Raw genomic sequence first — 27,788 nt, forward strand, 5'->3', positions numbered from 1 at the left:
GCACTCCTCGGCAAAAGAGACTCCAGGTAGCACAACTTCTTGCATGCTTCTTGGCAGCTCTGTAGCAGAAACCAGCAGTGCAGAGAATATTTAATTAAATAGTTAATATTGAAATATTTAAAGAGAGAATGTCAGAATTTCTGCCGACAATTTCCTGTCCCAAAACACTTAGGAGTGCTCATAGGAAAATTTTTATTTTTCAAAATGCATCCGTTAATAGTGCTGCTCCAGCAGAATTCTGCACTGAATCCATTTCTCATAAACTTCAGTCACTCTTTACTGCAAGTTGGAGTGATATCACCCCTTCACCTCCCTGACCCCCCAAGCAGCCCAACAACAGAAAAATGGGAAGGTAACCAGATAGCAGCTCCCTAACACAAGATCTAGGGAGATCTAAGAACAGCACTCAATAGTAAAATCCAGGTCCTACTGAGACACATTCAGTTACATTGAGTAGGAGAAACAACAGCCTGCCAGAAAGCAGTTCCACCCTAAAGTGCTGGCTCTTTCTGAAAGCACATGACCAGACAAAATGACCTGAGATGCACCTACACACCAATATTACAACTAAACAAATACACTTGTTGGTTCAGGAATGAAATTTTATATTGTAGAGTGAATTATCTGCAGTGTAAACAGTGTCATTTAGGAATAAAAACGACACCATAAAAATCATGCCAGAAACCCTTTAAAAGAGAACTAAATCCCCTAAGCTTTCAGGCATTGCCCCCCTCCCCACACTGTGCTTTGGTGTAAAAAATTTTTAAAAAAACCATCTTTAAAAAACAAAATTCTCACCTTTAGATGCAGAGAAGTGCAGCGGAGCTCCAGGTCGCCATCTTCTGGCTCTTCGTATAGTCTTCGGGGTCTCTTCGCCGGCATGAAGTCTGCCGGAGCATGCGCAGTTGGGCCAAGTTATGAAACGGTTTCAACTGCTCATGTGCAACCCGAAGACTATAAGAAGAGCCGGAAGATGGCGACCAGGAGCTCCACTGCACTTCTCTGGATTTAAGGATGAGGTTTTTTTTTTTTTTACACTAAAGCACATTATGGAGTGGGAGAGGGGAGGGGGGCTATGCCTTGAAGCTTGGGGGGTGCTTATGGTAAAGGTTAAGTTCTCCTTTAAGAAGTTGGTTTGGTAGCAGTGTGGGCAGTAACCAGCTTCGCAGGTCTACACGGCGGGGCTCTTCTGGCCCACCTGATGCAACAACCCCCAATACAGCATATAATTCTCCTGTGCCTGAGGTCACCTATCTAGTGCAGCATGCACAACACTCGCTACATTTAAAGGGCATGTTCACTTTTGAGTTAACTTTCAGTATGATGTAGGGAGTAATATTCTGAGAAAATTTGCAACTGGTTTTCATTTTTTATTATTAGTGGTTTTTGAGTTATTTAGCTTTTTATTTATTTTATTTAGCTTTTTATTCAGCAGTTCTCCATTCTGCAGTGTCGGCAATCTGGTTGCTAGGGTCCAAATTATCCGGACAACCATGCATTGAGTTGAATGAGAATATAGAATATTAATAGGGGAGTGTCGGAACAGAAAGAGGTGTAATAAAAAGTAACAATAAATATGTAGCTTTAGAGAGGATTTGTTTTTAGAGGGGGTCAGTGACCCCCTTTTGAAAGCTAGAAACAGTCAGGAGAAGAAGGCAAATAATTAAACTATAAAAAATAAATAATCAAGACTAATTATAAAGTTGCTTAGGATTGGACATTCTATAACATACCAAAAGTTAACCATCCCTTTAAAAGAGAGCAATTCCTGAAAATAAAATAGAAATGCAGCTTTTAAAGGGGAACTAGAACTGTAAATGCCAAGGCACTGTGCTCACACACGAACCAAGGGCACCAGGCCAAGACTGGCAATCTGCGTATTCTTTCAAATGCCACACGAGCTGCTTTAAAGCGATTGTTCACCTTTGAGTTAACTTTTAGTATGATGTAGAGCAGGGATCCCCAACCTTTTGAACCCGTGAGCAACATTCAGAAGTAAAAGGAGTTGGGGAGCAACACTAGCATGGAAAATGTTCTTGGGGTGCCAAATAAGTGCTGTGATTGGCCATTTGGTAGCCCCTATGTGGATTGTCAGCCTACATTGATACTCTGTTTGGCAGTACACTTGGTTTTTATGTAATTAAAACTTGCCTCCAAGCCAGGAATTCAAAAATAAGCACCTGTTTTGAGGCCATTGGGGGCAACATCCATGGGGTAGAAGAGCAACATGTTGCTCACGAGCTATTGGTTGGGGATCACTGATGTAGAGAGTGATATTTTGAGACAATTTGCAATTGGTTTTCATTTTTTTTTATTATTTGTGGTTCTTGAGTTATTTTGCTTTTTAAACAGCAGCTCTGCAGCTTGCAATTATACCAATCTGGTTGCTAGGGCCCTAATTCCCCTAGCAACCATGCATTGATTTGAGTCTGGAGTATAAATAGAAGAGGGACTGAATAGAAAGGCGAGTAATGAAAAGTAGCAATAACAAAACATATAGTCTCACAGAGTGTGTTTTTTAGATGGGGTCAGTGACCCCCATTTTGAAAGCTGGAAAAAGTCAGAAGGCGGCAAATAATTAAAAATAAATACTGTGGACTAATTGAAAAGTTGGTTAGAATTGGCCTTTCTAGAACATACAAAAAGTTAACTTAAAGGGGAACCACTCCTTTAAGTTGCCATAAACAGTCACAGGGTTTATTTTGAATCTCAACCTGAAGGGCACCCATATGTGCTAGGGTTACATTAGTCAATGAACAAGAGATCTCAAAATGGTTAATCCAATGCTACTTCCTGTTACACTTTGTGCCACAGACCTGTCAACACAGCACAGATCATGGGAAGCGGGAGCCCAGTGCAATGCATGGAAGATCCTTCCCGTGTCTGTGTCGCTGGAGAAAGGCATGAGATAGGAAAACATGGGTGGTTGATCCCTGATTCATATGGTTACAATTAGGAAATGGGCTGGGGCATCTATTTAGGATGAGTACAAAAGCACAGACATCTAATTAGGCCTGAGACAGTGTTACTCCTAGGAGAGTTGTTAAACTACCACTCCCACAACTCTAGATGCTGGAGGATGATGAAAAGAGCAGTCCAACAATCTATAAAGATCTGTACTGTGACCCCTCCCACCCCCATGGAAATGTCCAAAGTCCTTCTGCTGATTCTATAGCGGCCCATAGAGATAATCACACAATTCTAAATTCCAGCCCAAGGGATCCCTGTCTGACACTGCCAGCCATAGGGGGAGCATCCCCTGTTCATTTCAGTGCGAAACAAAGGCACTCACACTTTGTCCCATATGCTGATCAATACATGCGCTTTAATGTGGCACTGGATTTTTATTCAGAACAGTAAATAACATGGATTCTTTCTGTACAGATTATAAGCAAATTTATGGGACTGTTCCTGCAGAATTGCACTTAGTACAGAGGAAAACCTATGCTGCCTTAGTTTTATGGTCTCTTTTACAGGCTATGAGCAAACTTAGGGGGCTGTTCCTGCAGAATTGTGCTTAGTACAGGGAATACCTATGCTGCCATAGTTTTATGGGATCTCTCTGTACAGGCTATGAACAAACTTAAGCTGGCCATAGATGTTGAGATTTTTAAAAGATCAGATCCTGATCGTGAGACCACGATCTTCTCAGAACGATCGTACGATCGTACGAATCTACCATCAACTAAAAAGACCAATTTACCAGGAAAACAAAGGGGAGCTGCCTGCTTGGCCCTGCAAACATAGAGAGATTGCACTGGGACCGACAAAGATTTTTTGACCTGGCCGATCAATTTCCCGACAGATGTCGGACGAAAAATCGCAAGATGTACGATCGTTCGAATACCACTAACCGCACGATAATTTCGAAGGATTGGTCGGGGTTCCCTAAAATCGGTCGTTCGGCAAGAAGAATCGTCGCGTCTATGGGGACCTTTAGGGACTGTTCCTGCTGAATTGTGCTTAGTACAGAGGAATACCTATGCTGCCATAGTTTTATGGTATCTCTCTGTACAGACTATGAGCAAACTTAGGGACTGTTCCTGCTGAATTGTGCTTAGTACAGAGGAATACCTATGCTGCCATAGTTTTATGGGATCTCTCTGTACAGACTATGAGCAAACTTAGGGACTGTTCCTGCTGAATTGTGCTTAGTACAGGGAATACCTATGCTGCCATAGTTTTATGGGATCTCTCTGTACAGACGATGAGCAAACTTAGGGACTGTTCCTGCTGAATTGTGCTTAGTACAGGGGAATGCCTATGCTGTCATAGTTTTATGGTCTCTCTTTTACAGGCTATAAGCAAACTTAGGGGGCTGTTCCTGCAGAAGTATGCTTAGTACAGGGGGATACCTATGCTGCCATAGTTTTATGGTATCTCTCTGTACAGGATATGAGCAAACTTAGGGGACTGTTCCTGCTGAATTGTGCTTAGTACAGGGGAATACCTAAGCTGCCATAGTTTTATGGGATCTCTCTGTACAGACTATGAGCAAATTTAGGGGCTGTTCCTGCAGAATTGTGCTTAGTATTGTGAAATACCAGAGCTAGCCTTATCAGCTATAAGATAACTTGTGGGACTTTTGGGAAGTTCATGGGGGAGCAGAATTGTTGGCAGCAGAACAATTGCATGACTATCATTATAGAACTGCAATCTTGGCTCCTGTTGGTTGCAAGGAGTTCAGCAAAGTGAAATACTCAAAGGCAGAAGGGAGGCCACACGCAATGGACTCTTATCTCTGCCAGGACAGGCAGCCATTTAGCATCTGGACCACAAACCCCCCTAAACACAACCAACTGCAGGACTGCTGCATTATCATCTACATGTCCTGCAAGATATTGGTGTGACACTTACCTGTATTCCCAAAAACTTTCAAGAACAAATTTGAATAGAAGTGCCCTTGTGTGCCCAGGATAAGAATGAACTCCCAGGTACCACTGCCCGGGCTACTAAAAACATTGCACAGAACAGCACATTTGCTATATTATACTCAAGAAACTCCCCCATGTTGCTTCCTTCTGATCTCAATGCAAGAGCAGGCAAGTACAGAGCAGTCGGACAGTCTGGGAAGCCCTAAGGGCTAGTCCACACGGGGAGATAGCGACGCGTTTGCGGTCGCGGCGACAAAGCGCCGCGACAGTCGCCGCGACCGGCGCAGGCGACAGTTTTGTATGGGCGCCTATGTAAAAACGCCTGTGCTAACCACACGAGGCGATGCGCTTTTCAACAGTCGCCTGAAAAAGCCTGGCGAGGCATTTTCAGGCGACTGTTGAAAAGCGCATCGCCTCGTGTGGTTAGCACAGGCGTTTTTACATAGGCGCCCATACAAAACTGTCGCCTGCGCCGGTCGCGGCGACTGTCGCGGCGCTTTGTCGCCGCGACCGCAAACGCGTCGCTATCTCCCCGTGTGGAATAGCCCTAATAAGCCATAAAGCTATTTTCCATGCAGCTACAGGTCTAATTACATACAGGTAACCTGCTCAGCTCCACTTCCTATAGGTGACCTTGCACCCCATCCCCCTCCTAGTGCCTCCAGCACCTAATTCACCTTCATCCCCTTAAAGTCACTGCTGCCAAAGGACAAGCGTGGACGTATAAACCCTTGGTAGGGCAGGTGTGGTTCAGCTTTGCAGGAAATTAGAGAGTCGCAGGCAGCAGTGCACACATACAATCTGCTTTCCATATCGCTCTTCTCTCAAAGCTGACCAAGGAAGGTAAATAAAGATGATGCCAAGGTATTTCACCAGTGCATTAGTCAATGCATGCTACTGACCTCTACTTCACTTACTGCCACCTGTTAGGGTTCCTGATGTGTTTATTTATATTATACGGTCATGTTATGTGGATTTAGGCTCAATGGCGAACCAAAGGCCAAAAGCTCAGACGGGTGCCCCATCTGTAGGGCAACTCTAGGGTCACTAGGCTGCTGCACTAGCTATTGTCCTGTGTTTTAGAGCCACTATCTTGTTTTCTCTCCCTTTGGAACAGTGCAGGGACATTACACATACTGCACAAAACGCAAATAAATTATTTGTTCTAGTCCCTTAATAAAAGACCTCACAACCACAATCAAGCATGCACTAGTGATGCACCGAAAATAATAGGATTCAGCCGAATCCCAAATCCTTTGGGAAAGATTTGGTCGAATACCGAACCCTAATTTGCATATGTAAATTAGGGAAATGAACAAAAATTTTGGATTTTTTGGATTCAGTTCAGCCAAGCACTTGGATTCGGCCAAATCCGAATCTTGCTGAAAAAAGGTTGGATCCTGAACTGAATCCTGTATTCGGTATATTGCTAGGTTTCACAATGTAGCTCCTAGGGCAAGTCTCCAACGCATTAAAAGTGTTTTGTTATCCCTAAGTGTGTGCACTTATTGTAGGCAGAATATCTTCCTTCCATGTAACACCCATTACTGCTGACAGGCATTTACTATCACATACTACTAATGGTCTCATCTACTAAGAAAGCGAAGATATGCCAGGCACTCCACAGCCTTACAGCAAAGTACAGAGGCTCCCAGACAATGATACACAACTGTGCAGACAAATATTCTGGAAGGTCTCCCCAGAGCAGCTTTCTATTGTTACATCGCTAAATGGTCATCACTAGGCCTTGTAGGCCAATGGTATTCCCCATGAATGAGTGTAGGATAAGCCCTCTATAAATCTGGGACACCAGTACAAACATGGAAACACCAGTCAAAGTTCAGTTACAGTCGAGACTATATAAAATGTTATCTGCAAAGTCCGGCATGAGACAGACACAGGTCCGGCTCGACCATCTGCAGCTCAAGAGCAACTGTCATATTACACCTAATTAAAACTCCATTCCGGAGGCTGTAAACTGATTATCTACCACATGGAACCTACAGACACCTGGAAGCTAGGATCATATGGAGGCTATATGCAGAAACACCTTAAAAGTGAAGCAGTAATGGCGATGGCAAACAGAGCATATTCTCCACCAACATTTTCGAGGTGGAAATAAAATGCCTGAATGTTGCAATGCAACCTATTTGCATGAAAGGAATCCTAGGGTTTTATTAATGCTCAGTTGCCATCCCATCCATTTGCTTTGGCCTGCGATTAGAATATGCACAGTAAGTGTTGCATCCATACTTGAATGGCTCTGGGGGTATTCTGCACTACAATTCTGTACTAGTGGTGGATCAGGAGGGGTTGTCTATACTTCCCCTTTAAAAAGTGTACTAGTGGTGGATCAGGTGGGGTTGTCTATATTTCCCCTTTAAAAAGTGTTTAAGGAAAACTATACCCCCTGCATGAATACTTGAACAACAGATAGTTTACACCATATTAAGTGGCCTATTAAAGGAGAAGGAAAGCTCCAAGACAGTTTATTGCCAACAGATTAGCCACAATAGTACAAGCTAGAACGTTACATTTATTCTGCAGAATGTTTTACCATACCTGAGTAAACCGCTCTAGATACTGTCTCTGTTTGTTTAGGATAGAAGCTGCCATATAAGCTTGGTGTGACATCACTTCCTGCCCGAGTCTCTCCCTGCTCAGATTACAGCAGGGATGGGATGAGGGAGGGGGAGAGGAGCAAACTGAGCATGCTCAAGCCCTAGCCCTGGAGGTTAAAGCTGAAAACAGGAAGTCTGATACAGAAGTCCATGTTTAAACAATAAAAGGAAAGAAATGCTGTGTTTCTTTTGACAGAGGACTCAGAGCAGCATTACTTTGAGGGTTTACTGGTGTATTTATATAGACCTTTCTGATAAAGTTTACTTAATTTTAGCCTTTCCTTCTCCTTTAAAGAATTACCAAACATTGTGCTTTTACATCTTTTCCCTTAAGTCGCCATTTTGCGATCGTCTGTGTGCTGCCTCAGAAACCACCTGACCAGAAATACTGCAGCTCTAACTGTAACAGGAAGTAGCTTAGGAGCAAAATACAGAACTTGATCAATTAATTGGCTCATGTGACCTAACATGTATATGTGCCCTTGGTTTGTTTGTGTGCATTGTGAATCATAGGATCCCAGCGGGAGGCCCTTAGCACTTAAAATGTAAATTTTCTATTTAGGATTACTAAACGGCACATATTACTTAAAGTCTATTATGAAAATGGTTTATGTACATGACGCAGGGTTTTACACGAGATGTTTCATGCAATATATTTTAAAGAGGCCTATATTCAGTGGGTACAGTTTTTCTTTAAAAATGGCTCAGTCGCTGTCTGTGTACCACAGGGACACAAATATGCTTGGCAAAGGTTTCACAAGTTTCTGTTAACACATAGCACACAGATCTATGGCTGCTTGGTAGCTATGTTTCCTATCATAAGGCAAATAATTCTCCTTCTAACTAGGGTTGCCACCTTTTGGCCGGTTGAATCCTGGCAGCCCTTCAAAAAACCAGGCTGTCTGGGTCAAAAATGGACAGTTGGCAATGCTACTTGTAAATCTCGATGTCCAGCCCAAAGGAACATGGACCTGTCACAAGGATCGGAACACAAGTGTGAGATCAGTAACCGATAAAGTGGTGATGGCCATCACTGGTTCAGCTATACTATGAGACACATTCAACAGAGGAGAAGAAGAAGGTAGGGCCTATAACAATGACTTCCTGAGATAAACTTTGGTGTCATGGAGTTGGCTACACCATATGACAAGCATGGCAAAAGAGTGGCGTTAAATAACCACATACTAAAAGGCCATATAGAAACAGACGTTTAAGCAAAGTATATGGGACATAGGTGGAAATGACACGACGTACATGTCCAGAACTTTTCCTGAAGCCAAAGTTATAGAAAATCAACAGAAATTGGGGAAATGCTTATGAGTGACAGGAGACCGGGGGATGGAGCCCAAATTCTGTCAACTAGGAGGGTTAAAAGCTCTCTAAGTAGTTGTACATATCCGATTCCTCCCCTCAGTCGACAGCTACCTCTACCAGAACCGAATTTCCCCCCTCAACAGTAATGTGCCCAATAAGCATATCTGGTACGCGTGGCACCACATGCCCCCTTTTTAGTTTAGTTCTTGTATGCACGAAGCACCCCTGAAAATTCTTCTCAAATGTGGTTAACTTTACTGCTGGAACAAGTAGCCTGTACACAGTTGCTGGGAGACCACGCGTTTCATGCGATATTTGATTGTATCACTATGCATTAATAATTTAGCCCTAAACAGAGCCTTCCACATGATTTGGTTACATTCTCCGAGCACCATTGTCCTGCAGTCGGATAGCACCGTCACATGAGCCGTTAACCCCTTACATACCAGACTGATGATAAATCATCTTATAAATCCTAGGGAATAGCTTGGGGGCTGCCGAGCAGGACTTGGCATAATATAAATATTGTAATAAAATAAACTAGATTTTATCAGCCAAAATAGAGATTTGTCGGCCCAGACAAAGAACGCAGATCATTTTAATGCTGGCACCGGCGTATAGACCTGCAGAGAAGGGCCTAAAGAATGCACAATGCTCATATAGTAGGACCACAAGTACGGACATGCTCCTACATTCATATCACACGTGTGCATCTGAAAACAATTTCCCTCTGTAGTAATATAACCCTTTGCCAGCCGGCAGCTCCAATCTACTAATGGCAATTATGCAGTGATGTTGCTGAACTACAAGGAGTTTTAAATTAAAGCTGGGTACAAGGACAAGATGTATGTAGACAAAGGACACCACAGCCGATCCCCAGCTAGATGTGCCCCAAACAGAGCCTGGAATAATTGTCTGCGACTGCTGCTCTCTCTAAAAGGCAAAGAACAAGGTTTTTACTGCTGCATCCCAGAGTCCGTCGGCTCATCCAACCTCTTTTTCCATGTTTATTGGCTTGTGGATTCCATTGCTGCTGGGCTGTAAAACATTCATAAATTCCACTTTCCGTCATTTGCACTTAATGGGTTCGGCTGGTGGTTTTTACTGTAACTACTTGCTGGTTGCTTAAGTGCTCGCAGATCTGTGGCTCTTGCATAAATTGTATACATGGAAGGGGGGTTGTTTCATCTTGGAATGATTGATGGCTACTTGCTACAGTCTCTCAATGATTCTAAGGCACACAAGTTCCAAAGAGGGAATATAATAACCTGCCAGGACATATTTCTTACCCTTTATTTATATAGCACAGACATGTTTGTACAGCACTTTACAGAGATTATATATATATCAGTCCCTGAAGCTTACAATCTAAGGTCCCTATTACAGCAGCCAATGAACCTGCCTGCTATGTTTTTGGATTGTGGAAACCACTTGCAGTAGCGCCCAGGTCACACAATTGACCCCAGAACTGCAACAAATTAAGAAAGACAATGCAAACCCCTTCAAATAAGAGAAACACAGCATTGCAGCAGTGAATCCCTTTAAAGGAGAACTAAACTCTAAAAATGAATATGGTTAAAAATGTCATTTTATATAGTGAACTTATTGCACGAGGCTAAAGTTTCAGCTTGTCAATAGCAGCAATGATCCAGGACTTCAAACTTGTCACAGGGGGTCACCATCTTGGAAAGTGTCTGTGACACTCACATGCTCAGTGGGCTCTGATTGGCTGTTGAGAAGCTAAGCTTAGGGCTCGTCACTAATTATCCAGCAGAAAATGAGCTTCCCAGGCTGTAATATAAGCTGATGCTACAGGTTTGCTGATTATTAAATTCTGATGCTAATTGCACTGGTTTCTGTGCTGCCATGTAGTAATTATGTGTATTAATTACTAATCAGCCTTATATTGTGACATTTCTATTCTATGTGTACTGTATATTGTGAGTGGGTCCCTAAGCTCAGTAAGTGACAGCAGCACAGAGCATGTGCAGTGAATCAGCAGAAAAGAAGATGGGGAGCTACTGGGGCATCTTTGGAGACAGATTTTTTTTACTGTTAAAGAGCTGTGGTTGCCTTGGGCTGGTACAGAAGGCCAAATCAAAACGTACAACATATCTAGTCTACTTCTTTAGTTAGGCTTTAGTTCTCCTTTAATTCTCTCCAAGGACTATTCCAGCTCAGCTTTACATGGGTCTTCCCTAAGTTCCAGGCGACAGAAAGGGGAGGGGATGCACTGCCACTTGTACAGACAGACATTTGTACAGTCGCCCAGTTATGTGAGAAATGCACTCTCTGTGCCATGGAGCACTGGCAGACAGAAGCACTTTAAGAGACATTTCTTTCCTGTGCAACTGTGCCTTTAATAGCAAGCTCACACTCCGCCAAACACTCGGCAGAAAGCTTTGACAAGCGCCCAGCCTTTGGAACACGTTACTGTGTGCAGCTGTTGGAGGAGAAGGATCATACAGAGCATTAGCTGTTTGACTGCTGACTCAAACTACAACTCCCAGCATTGCCTTTGCTCACACGGTGTGCCCTGAAATACACTAAGCTATTGTTCTGCAGCCGTGCCAAGGTTTTCCAATGTCAGGTGCCAAGGATAATGAGTTATATTTTATCAGAAGCTGATGAGCCGCAGGCTGTGTACCTTAGTAAGTAGGTATAATTAAGGCAGCCAACACACAACTACAAAGCTGTGATGCTTACTGTTAAACCAAAACCCAGTACACTTGTGTAGATAGCCCTATGGCCAGTCACTCAGCAACCAATCAGCACTTTGCTTTCACAAGTCTACTGCAGTTAGAAGGCTGAAAGTATAAATCTCATTGGTGGACATTGCCTTCTAGCAAAAGAGGCAAGAAAAGTAACCAAAACACAGGCCATAAGAGTAAGTGCAAAATAATCTAGAAAACATATTGACATTGAAAGTTATGGCTTACCATCTCATCCAGTGCGTATCTCAGCAGCCCATGTTCGTACAGGATGAAGAACCTTCGCTGCCATTTCTGCATGGGGAGGAAAAAAAAAAAATAAAAACAGCATAAGTCTTGCTGACCCAGCATCCTCTCGCCCCAGCGGGTACTCGCAGCATCCCCCCTCCCCAACGGATACACGACATTCTCCATCCCCAGTGGAACTCGCATCCTCCCTCCCTCCCCAACGGGTACACATGACATCCTCCCTCCCCAGAGGAACTCGCAGCATCCCCCCCTCCCCAGAGGGTACACACAGCATCCTCCCTCCCCAGAGGAACTCGCAGCATCCTCCCTCCACAGAGGGTACATGCAGCATCCTCCCTCCCCAGAGGAACTCGCAGCATCCTCCCTCCCCAACAGGTACACATGACATCCTCCCTCCCCAGAGGAACTCGCAGCATCCCCCCCTCCCCAGAGGGTACACACAGCATCCTCCCTCCCCAGAGGAACTCGCAGCATCCTCCCTCCACAGAGGGTACATGCAGCATCCTCCCTCCCCAGAGGAACTCGCAGCATCCTCCTTCCCCAGTGGGTACACACAGCATCCTGGTTTCATTGATGATGAATCAAATGTATTTAAACAAAAAAAAAATCCCATTTTAGCTCCTGGGTGCATTAACTTGATGTATGTATTAAGGATGTACCGAATCCAGGATTCGGTTCGGGATTCAGGCTTTTTCAGCAGGATTCAGATTTGACCATATTCTTGTGCCCAGCCGAACTGAATCCTAATTTGCATATGCAAATTAGGGGTGGGGAGGGAAATCACGTGACTTTTTGTCAGAAAACAAGTTAGTAACAAATGTTTCCCCTTCCCAGCCCTAATTTGCATATGCAAATTAGGATTTGGTTAGGTATTCGGCCGAATCTTTAGCAAAGGATTTGGGGCTTCGGCTGTATCCAAAATCGTGGATTCGGTGCATCCCTAGTATGTATATTAAATATGGGTTCCACCATGACACTTGGATGTCACCCACATGTAACATGCATTAAATACTTAGACTTGTTACATGTACATTTTTCTTAAACTACATTGCAATAAAAGCGGGAGTTCAGGGACGAGTTGCGCGGTCCCCCCTCTCTTTCTGAATCAGTGACATTGCGAGAAGGTTAACACTCTCCACTAAATGCATGCTATACTTCGAGCTATCATGTGTTATTTATTAACCTGCCGACATTTCCCTATCAGTTAAGCTGTCTCACGTAATGACTAAAGAGCCAAGGGAATTCTGGCCATGCTGCCTGTACGGTTTTCAATGAGTCAAGCGCTGCTCTCTTGAGCCTGAACAGAACAGCTGATCCAAGTAATAGATACTATGCGTGTTTATAACAACGAGAACCCCCCTTGGCAGACAACATACATCACCTAAATATTACCTATTTGTCAAGAACAAAGCCTCTATGATGAGCATTATTAGGCCTGAGCCAGATATTGAGGAGAAGGCTCGGTGGAGGAGTTCAAAAGGGAGCCGACTACAGCTGTAATTCCAAGGGGATACTGGCAGGTGGGTGGGGTGTCCCAGCTCTTAAAGAGACCCTACCATCCCTAAATATAGCTTTGCATAAATGCAGTACAGGAGACCACTCCGTTACACAAAGACTCACCACTCTGGACATGCTTTACATTTAAAGGAATTCAGCTAAATCCAAAAAATCCAGTTAGAATTGAGAGTGCACTGGAAAGGTGCAATTGGTGCATCTCTGGTGAATTTAGGGCTTAGAGGTGGAACATACCTCATTTAAAAATGTTGAGCACTCCATGTGACAGAGGAACTGGCGTCATCCTCCCTCCCCGGAGGAACTCCCAGCATCCTCCCTCCCCGGAGGAACTCCCAGCATCCTCCCTCCCCGGAGGAACTCCCAGCATCCTCCCACCCCGGAGGAACTCCCAGCATCCTCCCACCCCGGAGGAACTCCCAGCATCCTCCCACCCCGGAGGAACTCCCAGCATCCTCCCACCCCGGAGGAACTCCCAGCATCCTCCCACCCCGGAGGAACTCCCAGCATCCTCCCACCCCGGAGGAACTCCCAGCATCCTCCCTCCCCGGAGGAACTCACAGCATCCTCCCTCCCCGGAGGAACTCACAGCATCCTCCCTCCCCGGAGGAACTCACAGCATCCGCTAAATGCATGCTATACGTTGCGCTATTTTGTAATTTATTAACCTGCCAATATTACCCTATCAGTTATAGAAGCTAATGGTGTAAATAAAGAAAAGGGGTTTGTGTGAATTGACCTAGATTGAAGCCTACTAGGGCCTGGGCCCCATGTGACATACACTGCAAGCTTTCAAGACTACCGGTCACAGTTCAGATAAGAAATGTCCAAATGCACAGTCCCCCTGACTATACAGATGATTGCCCATGAAGGTTTGTCACATAGTGAAGACAATCGGTGACCTTGCTCCTGAACTGCTCCCGGGAAGTCATTTCGATACCGTGCACTGGCAACTCTTCACAACTGGTCACAGCTCACAGCTCCCATTCGTTTGAAGGCTATTTAAGGCAGCGCTCTTCTTGAGAAGGGAGACTAACTAACAAAGAGAAGCTTCATGTTTCACATATTGGATTAAAAGGATAAAAGAACCCCCTGATCGTGGCCTAAAACTTGCTTTTTTTCCCCCCGGTGGCTCTTTGCATGCAAACAGGTCAGACAACGGGAGAAGAGAACGTTACTGGAGCTGTCAGTGGAAATACAAAAGTTCATTGTTGTGCAGAAGAGCAAAGGCTCTGGCCACCCAAGGTCAAACAGAACAAGGGCACTATGTAATAAAACACAGTACAGGGACTTTATTTACAATGATGCCCGGCTACAGAGGATCGAGTGAAGCTGTCAAGCAACATCGGCTTTTTGTGGCATATTCTCCTCACAGCCTTGGGTCAGAGAAGCCTGGGTATTTATACAGTTCTGTGCCGAATTCTGATTGTACATGAGCCAATAAGAACTGCCAACTTGGCCCTCCCAGACTGAATTGGCAGTTTATCAACCCGTGTATAGGACTTTCCCAACAGCCAATCAATAGGGCAGGTGGAAAATGCTGTCAGATATCAGCATGGTGATGCGGTATTATCCCTACGGTATCTATGGGTCGCAGTATTCTCCGATCATTGAGCAATCAAGTGACACCGATTTGGCCCAGCAAGTTGCTGGTCCCAGCGCCCAATTGAGGTACAGGTAAGGGACCGGTTATCCAGAATACTCGGGAAATTGAGTTTTCCGGATAACGGATCTTTCCATAATTTGGATCTTCCTACTAGAAAATCATATAAACATTAAATAAACCCGATAGACTGGTTCTGCTTCCAGTAAGGATTAATTACAGTATATCTTAGTTGTGATGAAGTACAAGCTACTGTTTTATCATTACAGTGAAAAAGGAAATATATGTTTTTTAATATTTTGATTATTTGATTATAATGGAGTCTATGGGAAACTGCCTTCCTGGATATTAGGTTTCCGGATAACGGACCCCATACCTGTATTCCAACAGCATGCGACCAACATAGGATAATTCTCATTTATAGACTTAAAGGGGTTCACTTTCAGTATGTTAGAAAATGGCTAATTCTAAGCAACTTTTTCGATTGGCTTTTTTTTATTGTTTTTTTGGATTATTTGCCTTCTTTTGACTCTTTACAGCTTTCAAATGGGGTTCACTGACCTCATCTAAAAACAACGCTCCATAAGGCTACAGATATATAGTTGATACTTTTATTTACTCATCTTTCTGTTCAGGCCTCTCCTATTCATATTCCAGTCTCTTATTCAAATCAGAAGAAGAAATCAAATTGAACCAAAGCAGGTGAGGGTCTTGCAGTATTAGCACCTGAGACCTACACAGGTGTATTTAAAGAGCAATGAGCTCTCCAAACTACAAATATATGTCTTATTCAAATCAGTGCATGGTTGCTGGGGTAAATTAAACCCTAGCAGCCAGATTGCTGACATTGCTTCCGAATAAAAAGATAAAATAAAAAAATTATACAATACATAATTAAACCTTATTGGAAGAAAAACCAGCCTATTGGGTTTATTTCATGTTTATACTATTTTCTAGTAGACTTAAGGTATGAAGATCCAAATTACGGAAAGATCCGTTATCCTGAAAACCCCAGGTCCAGAGAATTCTGGATACCAGGTCACGTGCCTGTTCGGAGTTATTTTAATTAAAATCTCTAACTGGGCATGAGTAAAACTATCAATAGCCATTAGGAGGAGGCGGCTGTCCATGTCAGCGTGGAAGGGGCTTATGCCATGTATGAATAATTGGTGGAAAAAATGTGTCTATTGCCGAGTTATGTGGGGTTGGCTCTCTCCCTGTTTGATGCTGCGTAATCCCCGAAAGATGGCTTTTTGTATTGGTGAGTCTTCTAAATTAAATCTGTTATTAGCCGGTGAGGTCAGAGGCAGGAAAAAACAAAAGCCGAACTGCGTTGCAACTGCCAGCTCTGATGGGAACTGCGAGGGGTCTTAAAGGAGAAGCAAATCCTGAAGTTAAAAAAACCTTACCCTCCTACCCCACTTGCTCCTCCCCCCAAGCCTTGCTGCTACCCCGGGCAAATGCCCCTAAGTCTTTACTTACCCCTCGGTGTCCAGCGGAGTTCACGGGCGCCATCTTCGGCAATTTCTGTGAGTTTCGTCGCATGCGCAGTTGTCGAGATACAGAAAATTGCTCCAACTGCGTATGCGCCGATACGGCACTTCCTGAAAATTACCGAAGAGAAGAAGATGGAGCTCGTGAACCGCACTGGACAGAATCGGCACTTGGGGTCATTTGTCCGGTGTAGCAGCTAGGCTGGGAGGGAGTACATGTAGGTTAGGGGTTTTTTTTGAAACTTTAGGGTTTGCTTCTCCTTTAAGGAACAAGCGCGGGGTTTAAAGGTGAACTAAAGCATAAAAAAATGAATGTTGCTAAAAATGGCATATTTTATATAGTGAACTTATTGCACAAGGCTAAAGTTTCAGCTTGTCAATTGCAGCAATGATCCAGGACTTCAAACTTGTCACAGGGGGTCACCATCTTGGAAAGTGTCTGTGACACTCACATGCTCAGTGGGCTCTGATTGGCTGTTGAGAAGCTAAGCTTAGGGCTCGTCACTAATTATCCAGCAGAAAATGAGCTTCCCTGGCTGTAATATAAGCTGATGCTACAGGTTTGCTTATTATTAAATTCTGATGCTAATTGCACTGGTTTCTGTGCTGCCATGTAGTAATTATCTGTATTAATTACTAATCAGCCTTATATTGTGACATTTCTATTCTATGTGTACTGTATATTGTGAGTGGCTCCCTAAGCTCAGTAAGTGACAGCAGCACAGAGCATGTGCAGTGAATCAGCAGAAAAGAAGATGGGGAGCTACTGGGGCATCTTTGGAGACACAGATCTTTACTGCTAAGGGCAGAGAAACACGCTGCCATTTCAGGAGATTAGTCGCAGAGAGACAAATCGCTTCTTCTTCGGGCAATTAATCAATTAAATCTACAGCTAGAATGTAAATCGTGGGTGGGATAGCACTTGAAACGATTCATTTTCCGAAGTTGGAAAAAAGTTGCCTCAAGAGGAAACTTAGGGCAACTTTAGAAAACCCGAAGCGATCAGAGTGCCATCATGCTGGCGATTTACATTCTAACCGACGGGAAGGCAGTTCAGGGTGATTAGTCGCCTGAAGAAGAATCGATTTGTTACTGGACGACTAATCTACCGAAATAGCAGAGTGTCTCTGTCCTAAAAGGCTGTGATTGCCTTGGGCAAAGTTGAGCTTTAGTTCTCTTTTAACCCATTTTGTCAGAACTTGGCTGTGCTCTGCAATGAGCAGGGCGCAGGCCTCTGAGGAGTTACTCTGTGGATTCTACTGTATGAGACCACACACAGATTATAGGTTCATCAATACAACGGGTCCATAGTTTTGGGCTCCTTACCCGGGATCTGTGCATTGGATTGTCAAAGTCTGTCCCCTCTGGAGCCAGCAGCAGCCATCCTCCATAAATGGGCTTCGCCTGCAAGATAAGAGCAAATACAAAGCGTGTGAGATAGACAGTAATGCTGAACTACAGGCCCCAGCTATAAGTGTACCCCTGCGGATTTACGTTTGCGGACAGCGCTAAAAAGCTGCTGGTATCACATGTATATAGAGATGGGTATTGCCTGCATACAGAGATGGGCATCGCCTGCATATAGAGATGGGCAGCACCAAGCTCTGTCCTGCATCAGATGGGACAGGAACACCTGAATTGAATCTAACCAGTGACAAGCAGAGAGGGACCAGCAGGAAGAAATTGGCGTGATTTATACGACAAACAAAGATCTGATACTAAGCAGCAACTTGTAGCTCAGACAGGAGGATTAGTCAGCAACAGACATGGAGTACATTGCACAGCCCACACAGTCTGCCTGTTTAGTAAAGATGCGCATCTGTCTAACATACGTGTGTCTGTAACATACAAGATGCATGGCTTGTCATGTGCTAAGGACCTCTCAGGCTACGGGGAGATGTATTGACTATATAAGGTCTATGTGACGGGAGAAGCTCTTATAAACAGTTTACTTTGTGGCCAGGCTGTGCAGCGAGGAAGCACAAAAAATGTTTACACGGCACATAAACCGCTTTTATTGATTGGCTTAAATGGTCGGACAGCAAGTGGAATCAATCAGAGGATGGATATTTTAGGAGACTGATGCCTCTTTAGCCAGAGGGCATAAACTGTAGACATGCTTACCACTGGCGGTTCCACACAATTTTAATGTTTAATGTCTTCTAGAGCTGGTGGGGGCTAGGATGGACACTTAGCTGCAAGGCCATCATTTACATTTAAATTGCTTTTTGTTGTTTTGCTGTTCTTGTAAAAAAAAATTAGCAGAAAGGTTTGGCAAACCTTATCCAATTCAAAATGGTCTTCTGTCAAGTCATCCTAATACACGGGAGAACTCTATTTGGGGACCATGAGTTATTCAGTAATAGACAGGTAGGGACCAGGAGTTCTTCAGTAATAGACAGGCAGGGACCACAGTTCTTCAGTAATAGACAAGTAGGGACCATGAGTTCTTCAATAATAGACAGGTAGGGACCATGAGTTCTTCAGTAGTAGACAGGTAGAGACCATGAGTTCTTCAGTAATAGACAGGCAGGGACCACAGTTCTTCAGTAATAGACACAAAGGGACCACGAGTTCTTCAATAATAGACAGGTAGGGACCATGAGTTCTTCAGTAATAGACAGATAGAGACCATGAGTTCTTCAGTAATAGGATAGGTAGGGACCACGAGTTCTTCAGTAATAGACAAGTAGGGACCATGCCATGAGTTCTTCAGTAATAGACAGGTAGGGACCATGAGTTCTTCAGTAATAGACAGGTAGAGACCATGAGTTCTTCAGTAATATACAGGCAGGGACCATACGTTCTTCAGTGACAGATAGATAGGGACCAGGAGTTGTTCAGTAATAGATAGGTAGGGACCAGGAGTTCTTCAGTAATAGGATAGGTAGGGACGTAGAAGCAATTGCTGAGGGGTCAGACAACTCAAGTAATAGATTATAAATCCAAAGGAGGCATAGAATAAGGATGCATTAAGAAAGCACTGCCAGATGTCTTGGAGAGTAATCTAGATATAAATTGTAAGTTGATGTCCTACAAGTATCCAGGGATCATAGCATCACTAAAAATGTTCTCTGAATCTTGAAGTCCTCTCTAGAGGTTAGGCTATAGCATCCGCCTGCCCAGACTGCCCAGTACTGAAGAGCCAGGTTTTAGGACCTACATATCTACATGAATAGATGGCTTGAATAACCAACAAGCCAGGGGTTTGGGCTACTAGGTCTACTGAAATAGATGGCTGTGAACAGTGAGGAACTAAGACATAAGGTTGGACAACCTACAATACCAGTTGGCTGCAACCAACCAATGGTTAGGCAAATAGATAGATGGGAGCATTGCAAAGTCAGGGGTTAGGACCACTGGATTAAGAAAAATTGAAGACTGGTGGTACCGAGAAGGCAACATGTTGGGCCATGGAAACTAATGCAGACTTAGTAGAGTTGGTTTGAAAAGGCAGGGATTTAGGATATAGGGATTAATGAGTATATTAATACATGGTATGGAGTAATAAGAAGCGAGAGGACAAAAACACAAAACATACAGTAATGGACTACTGTGAAAAGAGTGTTCATGGATTGATACCTCCATGAATAGATGAAAAGGAGCAAGGGCCATGGGATCTTACAGAATCTGGAAGCACAAAGGAGCCAGGGATTAACCAACAGGGGGAAAAGGCATGGAAATGATCTGACAGTCAAGGGGCCTACAACAACTGATGACATACAGAATACATAGTACACCATTGCATCCATAAATGGTACCTTCCCGGGGTTGCAGAACCTGACTTATTATCTTAACACTGAATTATAACCAAAAACAATTTCCTTGAACCTCTTCATCACAACAACAAGACAGAATGCAAATGCCATAAACATCACCATGTAAAATGATAAGAAACAGAAGAACAAAATTTGTTCAACTAAATTGCTAAATCATCACATTCTGGGAAATCTTTGTATTCCTCCAGCAGCCATTAACATTTCCAAATATTCAAGAGAACGAATCATTTTCTGATGAATTAGAAGTTATAGAACATTAATAACAAGTCCTAAGGATATTGTACCGCTGCCAACAGCCACTACTTACATACCCTCATGAAACCCATTAAAGGCATGGGGTTCTAAGATACTTTGTGGACACTTTTTTTTGTGGGGTTGGCAGCCGCCATGTTTGTCCGTGTCACATCCAACCTCACCCTTGCTCATGCTAGGGACTGTGAAGAAGAAGCATCTTCCAGTGTGCCAATGTTGCTCCTGGTTCCAAACTCCTGGCTGTTGACCAGTGGCAGTTTACTTGTGATCCACCACCATTAAGATATAAATACCTAGACAACTGGTAGCTTGCAAGGCATGAGCCCAAGCTAAGAAGTAAAACAGGAGATGGGGATCTCCACAAAGCTGAAGGAAAGCAAAACTCAGCAGATATACCTTAGTTTCCTTATAGCTGAAACAGTCAGGCAAAGTCTATCCTAACAATTATGCAAATCTGGAACAAACCCTTATCAGGGACACATTCTGGAAAACATCATAAAAGTGCATTTTGCCGCATTAAGACGTCACCCCATGATCTGCACCGGGAGAAGGACACCACAGATGGCACTCGGATCGCTTCAGTTTTCCAAATCAACCGAAGTTTCCTCGTGAGGCATTCACATTCTTGCGTGAGGCATTTTGGGGAGATTAGTCGCCCAAAATCGCTGATCGACTAATCTCCCCGGGTACACTACGTGTGCCACCACCCTAAAGCCCTGTACTGGTAACACCTCAGACCCTGTGTGTGCGCCATACTCTTGCCTGCCCAGCCGTATCGATTGTTGGTTTTATGCAACGATCTAAAACGAACCATTCAAATTTAAATCTTAGGATTCAATTAAGAAAAATAACAAAGCAGACAATGTTCTGCCCATTCATTTACAGAAATGTATATTCTGGAAATAGTGGTGACAGTCACCCCTGGATATCGTTAGACAGGCAATACAGGTATGGGACCTGTTATTCAGATTGCTCAGGACTCGAGGTTTTCCAGTAATGGATCTTCGAAAATATCGGCATGAAAATATTGGTCAGGATTGTCCACTTAACATAAGTGTACTAAAAATCATACAAAACTTTGTGTACACATAAAGCCAACTTGATCAAGAACATCCAAATGTTCTGTCATGATTTTTATGGTGTAGTTTTTAATTCTAAATGACACTGTTTACACTGCAAATAATTCACTCTACAATATAATATTTCATTCCTGAACCAGCAAGTGTATTTTTTTTTAGTTGTAATATAGGTGTGTAGGTGCATCACAGGTCATTTTGCCTGGTCATGTGATTTCAGAAAGAGCCAGCACTTTAGGATTCAACTGCTTTCTGGCAGGCTGTATCTCCTACTCAATGTAACAATGTGTCCTAGTGGGACCTGGATTTTACTATGGAGTGCTGTTCTTAGATCTACCAGGGAGGTGTTATCTGGTTACCTTCCCATAGTTCTGTTGTTAGGCTGCAGGGGGGGGGGTTATACCACTCCAACTTGCAGTACAGCAGTAAAGAGTGACTGAAGTTTATCAGAGCACAAGTCATATGACTGGGGGCACCTGGGAAACTGGCAATATGTCTAGCCCCATGTCAGAATTCAAAATGATAAATTCAAAATGATTCAGTTTGCCTTTAGAAAATTGGATTTCAGTGCAGAAGTCTGCTGGAGCAACATTATTAACTGATAAAAAAACAAACATAAAAAAATATGTTCTCTCATGACAGTATCCCTTTAAGTGCATTAAAACAAAATGTCTGGTTGCTAAAGGTTGCCATGTTGGAACAAACATTGCCGTGGTTTCTGTGTAACTGGAAGCGGCCTGTTGAGGCTGTTGGCTCAGAGCCATGCTTCCAATATCCAGATATCTATGAGGTTTAATTAGTTAAAAGCAGAGGGAAGACTCACTTCCAGGACTCTCGTTGTGCAAAGCTGCACTCTACTCATTACACCAAATGGAAGGCCCTGGAGGCTTTTCCTCCTATCTACTGAAGCCAGAAGAGGGCAGCTTTGCAGAACGAGGCGTTGGAAGAAAGCCTTCTCGTTACTTTCAGGGAATTAAATCTAATTTATGAGAATATTTCTTCCCTTTAAGGGAAAAACAAAGACACAAGCAAGCAGAGAAATGGTACTTTAGACTTGTCCACAGAAAGAGTACAGTATATATGATGCAGGCCGGTACATCAAACAGGAAAACCTCCGGCTGCCACGCCATTAAAAAAAAAAAAAAAGGCTTGTAAATGGTAAAACCTGGGGATAATCTAAACGACTTTTTCTTTGTGACTGTGTTTGCAGAAGGATCAAGCGAATCATTTGAAGAACAGAGAAGGGCTTGCGTTGGGCAGTGCCAAGCCACATAATGACATTTACAGGGACCGCATAATCACACGCTGAAGCCTCGACTGGCACTTTGGGAAGCGGCGTGAACCCTTCTCGAGGCGGAGGTCCAACAAACTGATGCAGGCGTTCAGGATAAAAAAAAACAAAGAATCTTTCAAGTTCAACCATTTTTGAAGGGTAAATGTGCATTATGGCATGTGGCAACCATAGCATAGGACTAAGCCACGAGTGGGTGGTGGGGGGCATACAGATCTCTCATTTTCCTTGCTGGGACTTGAGACCCTGCTCTGGCTCCTCTTTATAAAAGATTAAATCAAACAGACCTCAATGCTCTGCATCCCTTTATCATCCCGTCCATTGTATAGAATGCTCTCTGCACTTAGGAGCACTTAAATTAAGTGTCACCCTAGGGACTTTCTCGCACAGATTAACTGCATAACGTTAAAGTCATTCCTCCCTAGAAGGAGCAAGAACACCTATAGTAAGATTGTCACAGGCCTGACACCAGCCTCAAGGGATCCCAGGCTCTGGACCCGAGGTTTTCCATATAAGGGAAATTTAGACCACGAGGCAGCACCCCTAGCAACCAGGTAGTAGTCTTAGCAACCTTGATAATTAGTAGGAATGCACCGAATCCTGGACCCAAATCCTAACTTGCATATGCAAATTAGGGGCAGAAGGGAAATCTTGTGACTTTTTGACACAAAACAAGGAATTAAAAAAATGTTTTCCCATTTCCACATGCAAATTAGGATTCAGATTCAGTTCGGTATTCGGTATTCAGTTCGTGGAAGATTCGGGGATTCAGCCGAATCCAAAATAGTGGATTCGGTGCATCCCTAATAATGAGTTCCATTTCTGCCTTTGCGTTGCCCATTAAATACTTATGGTATAGAGGAATTAAAAGCAAATATGTTACTGCCTTGAAGCAACTCTCCATCGCTGTGCATTTTCCCTTCTCCTGTGAGCTAAACATATTCCTGCCAAACATACTGTGCGGACAGATGAATCACCCCCTGTGCCCTGTGGAGGGTTTCTGTAGTTTAAAAAAAAAAAAACCTAAGCCCATGAGATATAGATATAGATATATATATATATATATATATATATATATATATATATATATATATATATATATATATATATATATATATATATATATATATATATATATATATATATATATGATATCAAAACAGGGGGGTTGTGGGAGCACTCTAAAGGCTTTAAAGTATATATATATATAAGTATAATAAATGCTATTGCATATGTACCCAAAACAGGGGTTATTTTGTTACAAAGTTATGATCATAAAATTGATAAGCCACCATACCACGTCAAGGTAAACCCCGAATGGCGGTCCCTAACTTGTTTTATATTTTATGTGCATTTTAGCATTACCTGTAATCAATGTCCGTTGAACGCTGTTCAATGGACATTGATTACAGGTAATGCTAAAACATTACAAGTTAGGGACATTACAAGTTAGGGACCGCCATTCGGGGTTTACCTTGACGTGGTATGGTGGCTTATCAATTTTATGATCATAACTTTGTAACAAAATAACCCCTGTTTGGGTACATATGCAATAGCATTTATTATACTTATATATATATACTTTAAAGCCTTTAGAGTGCTCCCACAACCCCCCTGTTTTGATATTGTATATTTAGCCAGGAGCTGTGGCATAGCTTCAGTGGTTGTAGCACCCCATACCCCCCCTTTTAACTAGTGGTGATCCTATGCTTTTAAAATTGGGCGTTTGTTTTGGGAATATCTCTCCTTTAAAAGCCTGATTGCTGGCTGGGGAGGATTTAGCCCTCACTGAAATAACAGCGTTCAACGGACATTGATTACAGGTAATGCTAAAATGCACATAAAATATAAAACAAGTTAGGGACCGCCATTCGGGGTTTACCTTGACGTGGTATGGTGGCTTATCAATTTTATGATCATAACTTTGTAACAAAATAACCCCTGTTTTGGGTACATATGCAATAGCATTTATTATACTTATATATATATACTTTAAAGCCTTTAGAGTGCTCCCACAACCCCCCTGTTTTGATATTGTATATTTAGCCAGGAGCTGTGGCATAGCTTCAGTGGTTGTAGCACCCCATACCCCCCCCTTTAAACTAGTGGTGATCCTATGCTTTTAAAATTGGGCGTTTGTTTTGGGAATATCTCTCCTTTAAAAGCCTGATTGCTGGCTGGGGAGGATTTAGCCCTTAGTGAAAAAATAGCGTTCAATGGACATTGATTACAGGTAATGCTAAAATGCACATAAAATATAAAACAAGTTAGGGACCGCCATTCGGGGTTTACCTTGACGTGGTATGGTGGCTTATCAATTTTATGATCATAACTTTGTAACAAAATAACCCCTGTTTTGGGTACATATGCAATAGCATTTATTATACTTATATATATATACTTTAAAGCCTTTAGAGTGCTCCCACAACCCCCCTGTTTTGATATTGTATATTTAGCCAGGAGCTGTGGCATAGCTTCAGTGGTTGTAGCACCCCATACCCCCCCTTTAAACTAGTGGTGATCCTATGCTTTTAAAATTGGGCGTTTGTTTTGGGAATATCTCTCCTTTAAAAGCCTGATTGCTGGCTGGGGAGGATTTAGCCCTTAGTGAAAAAACAGCGTTCAATGGACATTGATTACAGGTAATGCTAAAATGCACATAAAATATAAAACAAGTTAGGGACCGCCATTCGGGGTTTACCTTGACGTGGTATGGTGGCTTATCAATTTTATGATCATAACTTTGTAACAAAATAACCCCTGTTTTGGGTACATATGCAATAGCATTTATTATACTTATATATATATACTTTAAAGCCTTTAGAGTGCTCCCACAACCCCCCTGTTTTGATATTATATATATATATGCATATACAAAATTTCCTTGGAGAATAATTACAGATGGAAAAAGAAGACAGTGTGTAATGAGCCCAGGGCCCTTAAGTAATTAACAGATCTAAAAACAGATTTCCTCTTCCTCTGACTTTAAAGAACACCGGGGCACTAAAGGCAATGCCTAAGGGATTCCTTTATATTTATTCTTCCACTGAGAAAGCAGTTACTGGCTTCCCTGTTTTCATTATCCAGCCATAGAGTCAGTCTATGTAATAATGCATGTCTCTACTGTAAAATAGAAGGGTATGCGGGAACTCTTCAGGGTAATTCATGTATTATAAGGGATAATGTACCCCCTACTGTAAATGATAAGGATATTAGAAGTCACTGAGGGGTTGTTCTGTGACCATATAAAGGCACAAGGCTGCAGGCTGAGTTATACAGAGAACTCTGAGTATCACTCATGTATTATAAGGGATAATGTACCCCCTACTGTAAATGATAAGGATATTAGATGTCACTGAGGGGTTGTTCTGTGACCATATAAAGACACAAGGCTGCAGGCTGAGTTATACAGGGAACTCTGAGTATCACTCATGTATTATAAGGGATAATGTACCCCTACTGTAAATGATAAGGATATTAGAAGTCACTGAGGGGTTCTGTGACCATATAAAGACACAAGGCTGCAGGCTGAGTTATACAGGGAACTCTGAGTATCACTCATGTATTATAAGGGATAATGTACCCCTACTGTAAATGATAAGGATATTAGAAGTCACTGAGCGGTTGTTCTGTGACCATATAAAGGCACAAGGCTGCAGGCTGAGTTATACAGGGAACTCTGAGTATCACTCATGTATTATAAGAGATAATGTACCCCCTACTGTAAATGATAAGGATATTAGAAGTCACTGAAGGGTTGTTCTGTGACCATATAAAGATACAAGGCTGCAGGCTGAGTTATACAGGGAACTCCGAGTATCACTCATGTATTATAAGGGATAATGTACCCCCTACTGTAAATGATAAGGATATTAGAAGTCACTGAGGGGTCCAAGAGACAATCTAATCTATGCCCTAATTTGAAATGACAAGTTAAAATCTGCTCAGAACGTTTGCTCTAATAATTCACCATCATGAAAAGGATGAGACCAAAAGAAACATTTCATGGCAGACTGTCAGGGAGCAGTGAGAGCACAATAAGGGGTCCGGCTGCCATTATAGAGGTTTCAGCTGCTTCCTCCTATACACACTTCCTGATATAAAGCCTGGATCCAAACAATCTCAGCACAGTCCAGGGACACAATTAGGAAGGTAAAAGGTTTAGGATAACAACCCCATTCCAATTAAAAAAAAAAAAACAAACAAAAAAAACTTTTTGAACAATGAAGGAATATGTAACTTTCCAAAATACAATATTTTCAAATAGGTTTGAGTTGTGTAAATTTAAATCGCTAGAGGAATCGGTACTCGCTTATTCCTTTTCTGTTTTCCAGTTGTGACTCGTGAAACACTGTAGCCGAGGGCAGTCAGATAGAGCAGCGGATATAAGCAGCCAGGTGGACCCGGTAATCGAATGGCTGCGGGGAGATGTAGTTTTACAAGAGCTGAAGAGGAAGACGATGACTAAACGCCTGTCCTGAAACGTGAGCTGGAAGCGCCGCATGGATGATTTTACGACGGCTGGAGACTGTTCTGACCACATCTTACAGGGTAGCCATTTGTTTTTACTGTGCGGTTTATGAATCACGGCAAGAGGGTACTAATATGTTACTATTTAATAACTCTGCCGAGTGCAACTGTCATCACAAGGGCGGCCTCCATACAGCAACAATTACAGGGATGTCGGCTGCTCTTACCCTCAGCCCTGCAACTACGTAACTCACATCCATGGCCAGAGGATCAAGAAACGAATTAATAGGAGCTAAACGTATCACGACTATCTGCCCCTTGCCGGCTACACACCATTTGGACAACAGAAAGCTGGGCTTAAAGGGTGATTCACCTTTAAAGGGGTTGTTCATCTTTGTGTTATCTTTTAGTATAACATAGGGAGTGATATTCCGAGACAATTTGCAATTGTTTTTCATGTTTCATTATTTGTGGTTTTTGAGTTATTTAGATTTTATTCAGCAGCTCTCCAGTTTGCGCTTTCAGCCGTCTGGTTGCTAGGGT

The 27,788-nt window shown here is 42.8% G+C and overlaps 1 protein-coding gene across 9 annotated transcripts in view; it reads right to left on the reverse strand.

The window, feature by feature from the left end:
• Positions 1-27,788, reverse strand: part of mprip.S (myosin phosphatase Rho interacting protein S homeolog) — a 106,262-nt gene that overhangs the window by 64,874 nt on the left and 13,600 nt on the right. For all 9 annotated transcript variants that reach the window (XM_041578823.1, XM_041578822.1, XM_041578824.1 and 6 more), the window contains exons 2-3: positions 17,704-17,781; positions 11,749-11,814 (exon numbers count right to left, since the gene is read on the reverse strand). In XM_041578823.1, coding sequence (XP_041434757.1) covers positions 11,749-11,814; positions 17,704-17,781 — 144 coding nt within the window. The remainder of the gene's footprint in view (positions 1-11,748; positions 11,815-17,703; positions 17,782-27,788) is intronic.

Source organism: Xenopus laevis, chromosome 9_10S, assembly GCF_017654675.1.
Source record: "Xenopus laevis strain J_2021 chromosome 9_10S, Xenopus_laevis_v10.1, whole genome shotgun sequence".
Lineage (NCBI taxonomy): Eukaryota > Metazoa > Chordata > Amphibia > Anura > Pipidae > Xenopus > Xenopus laevis.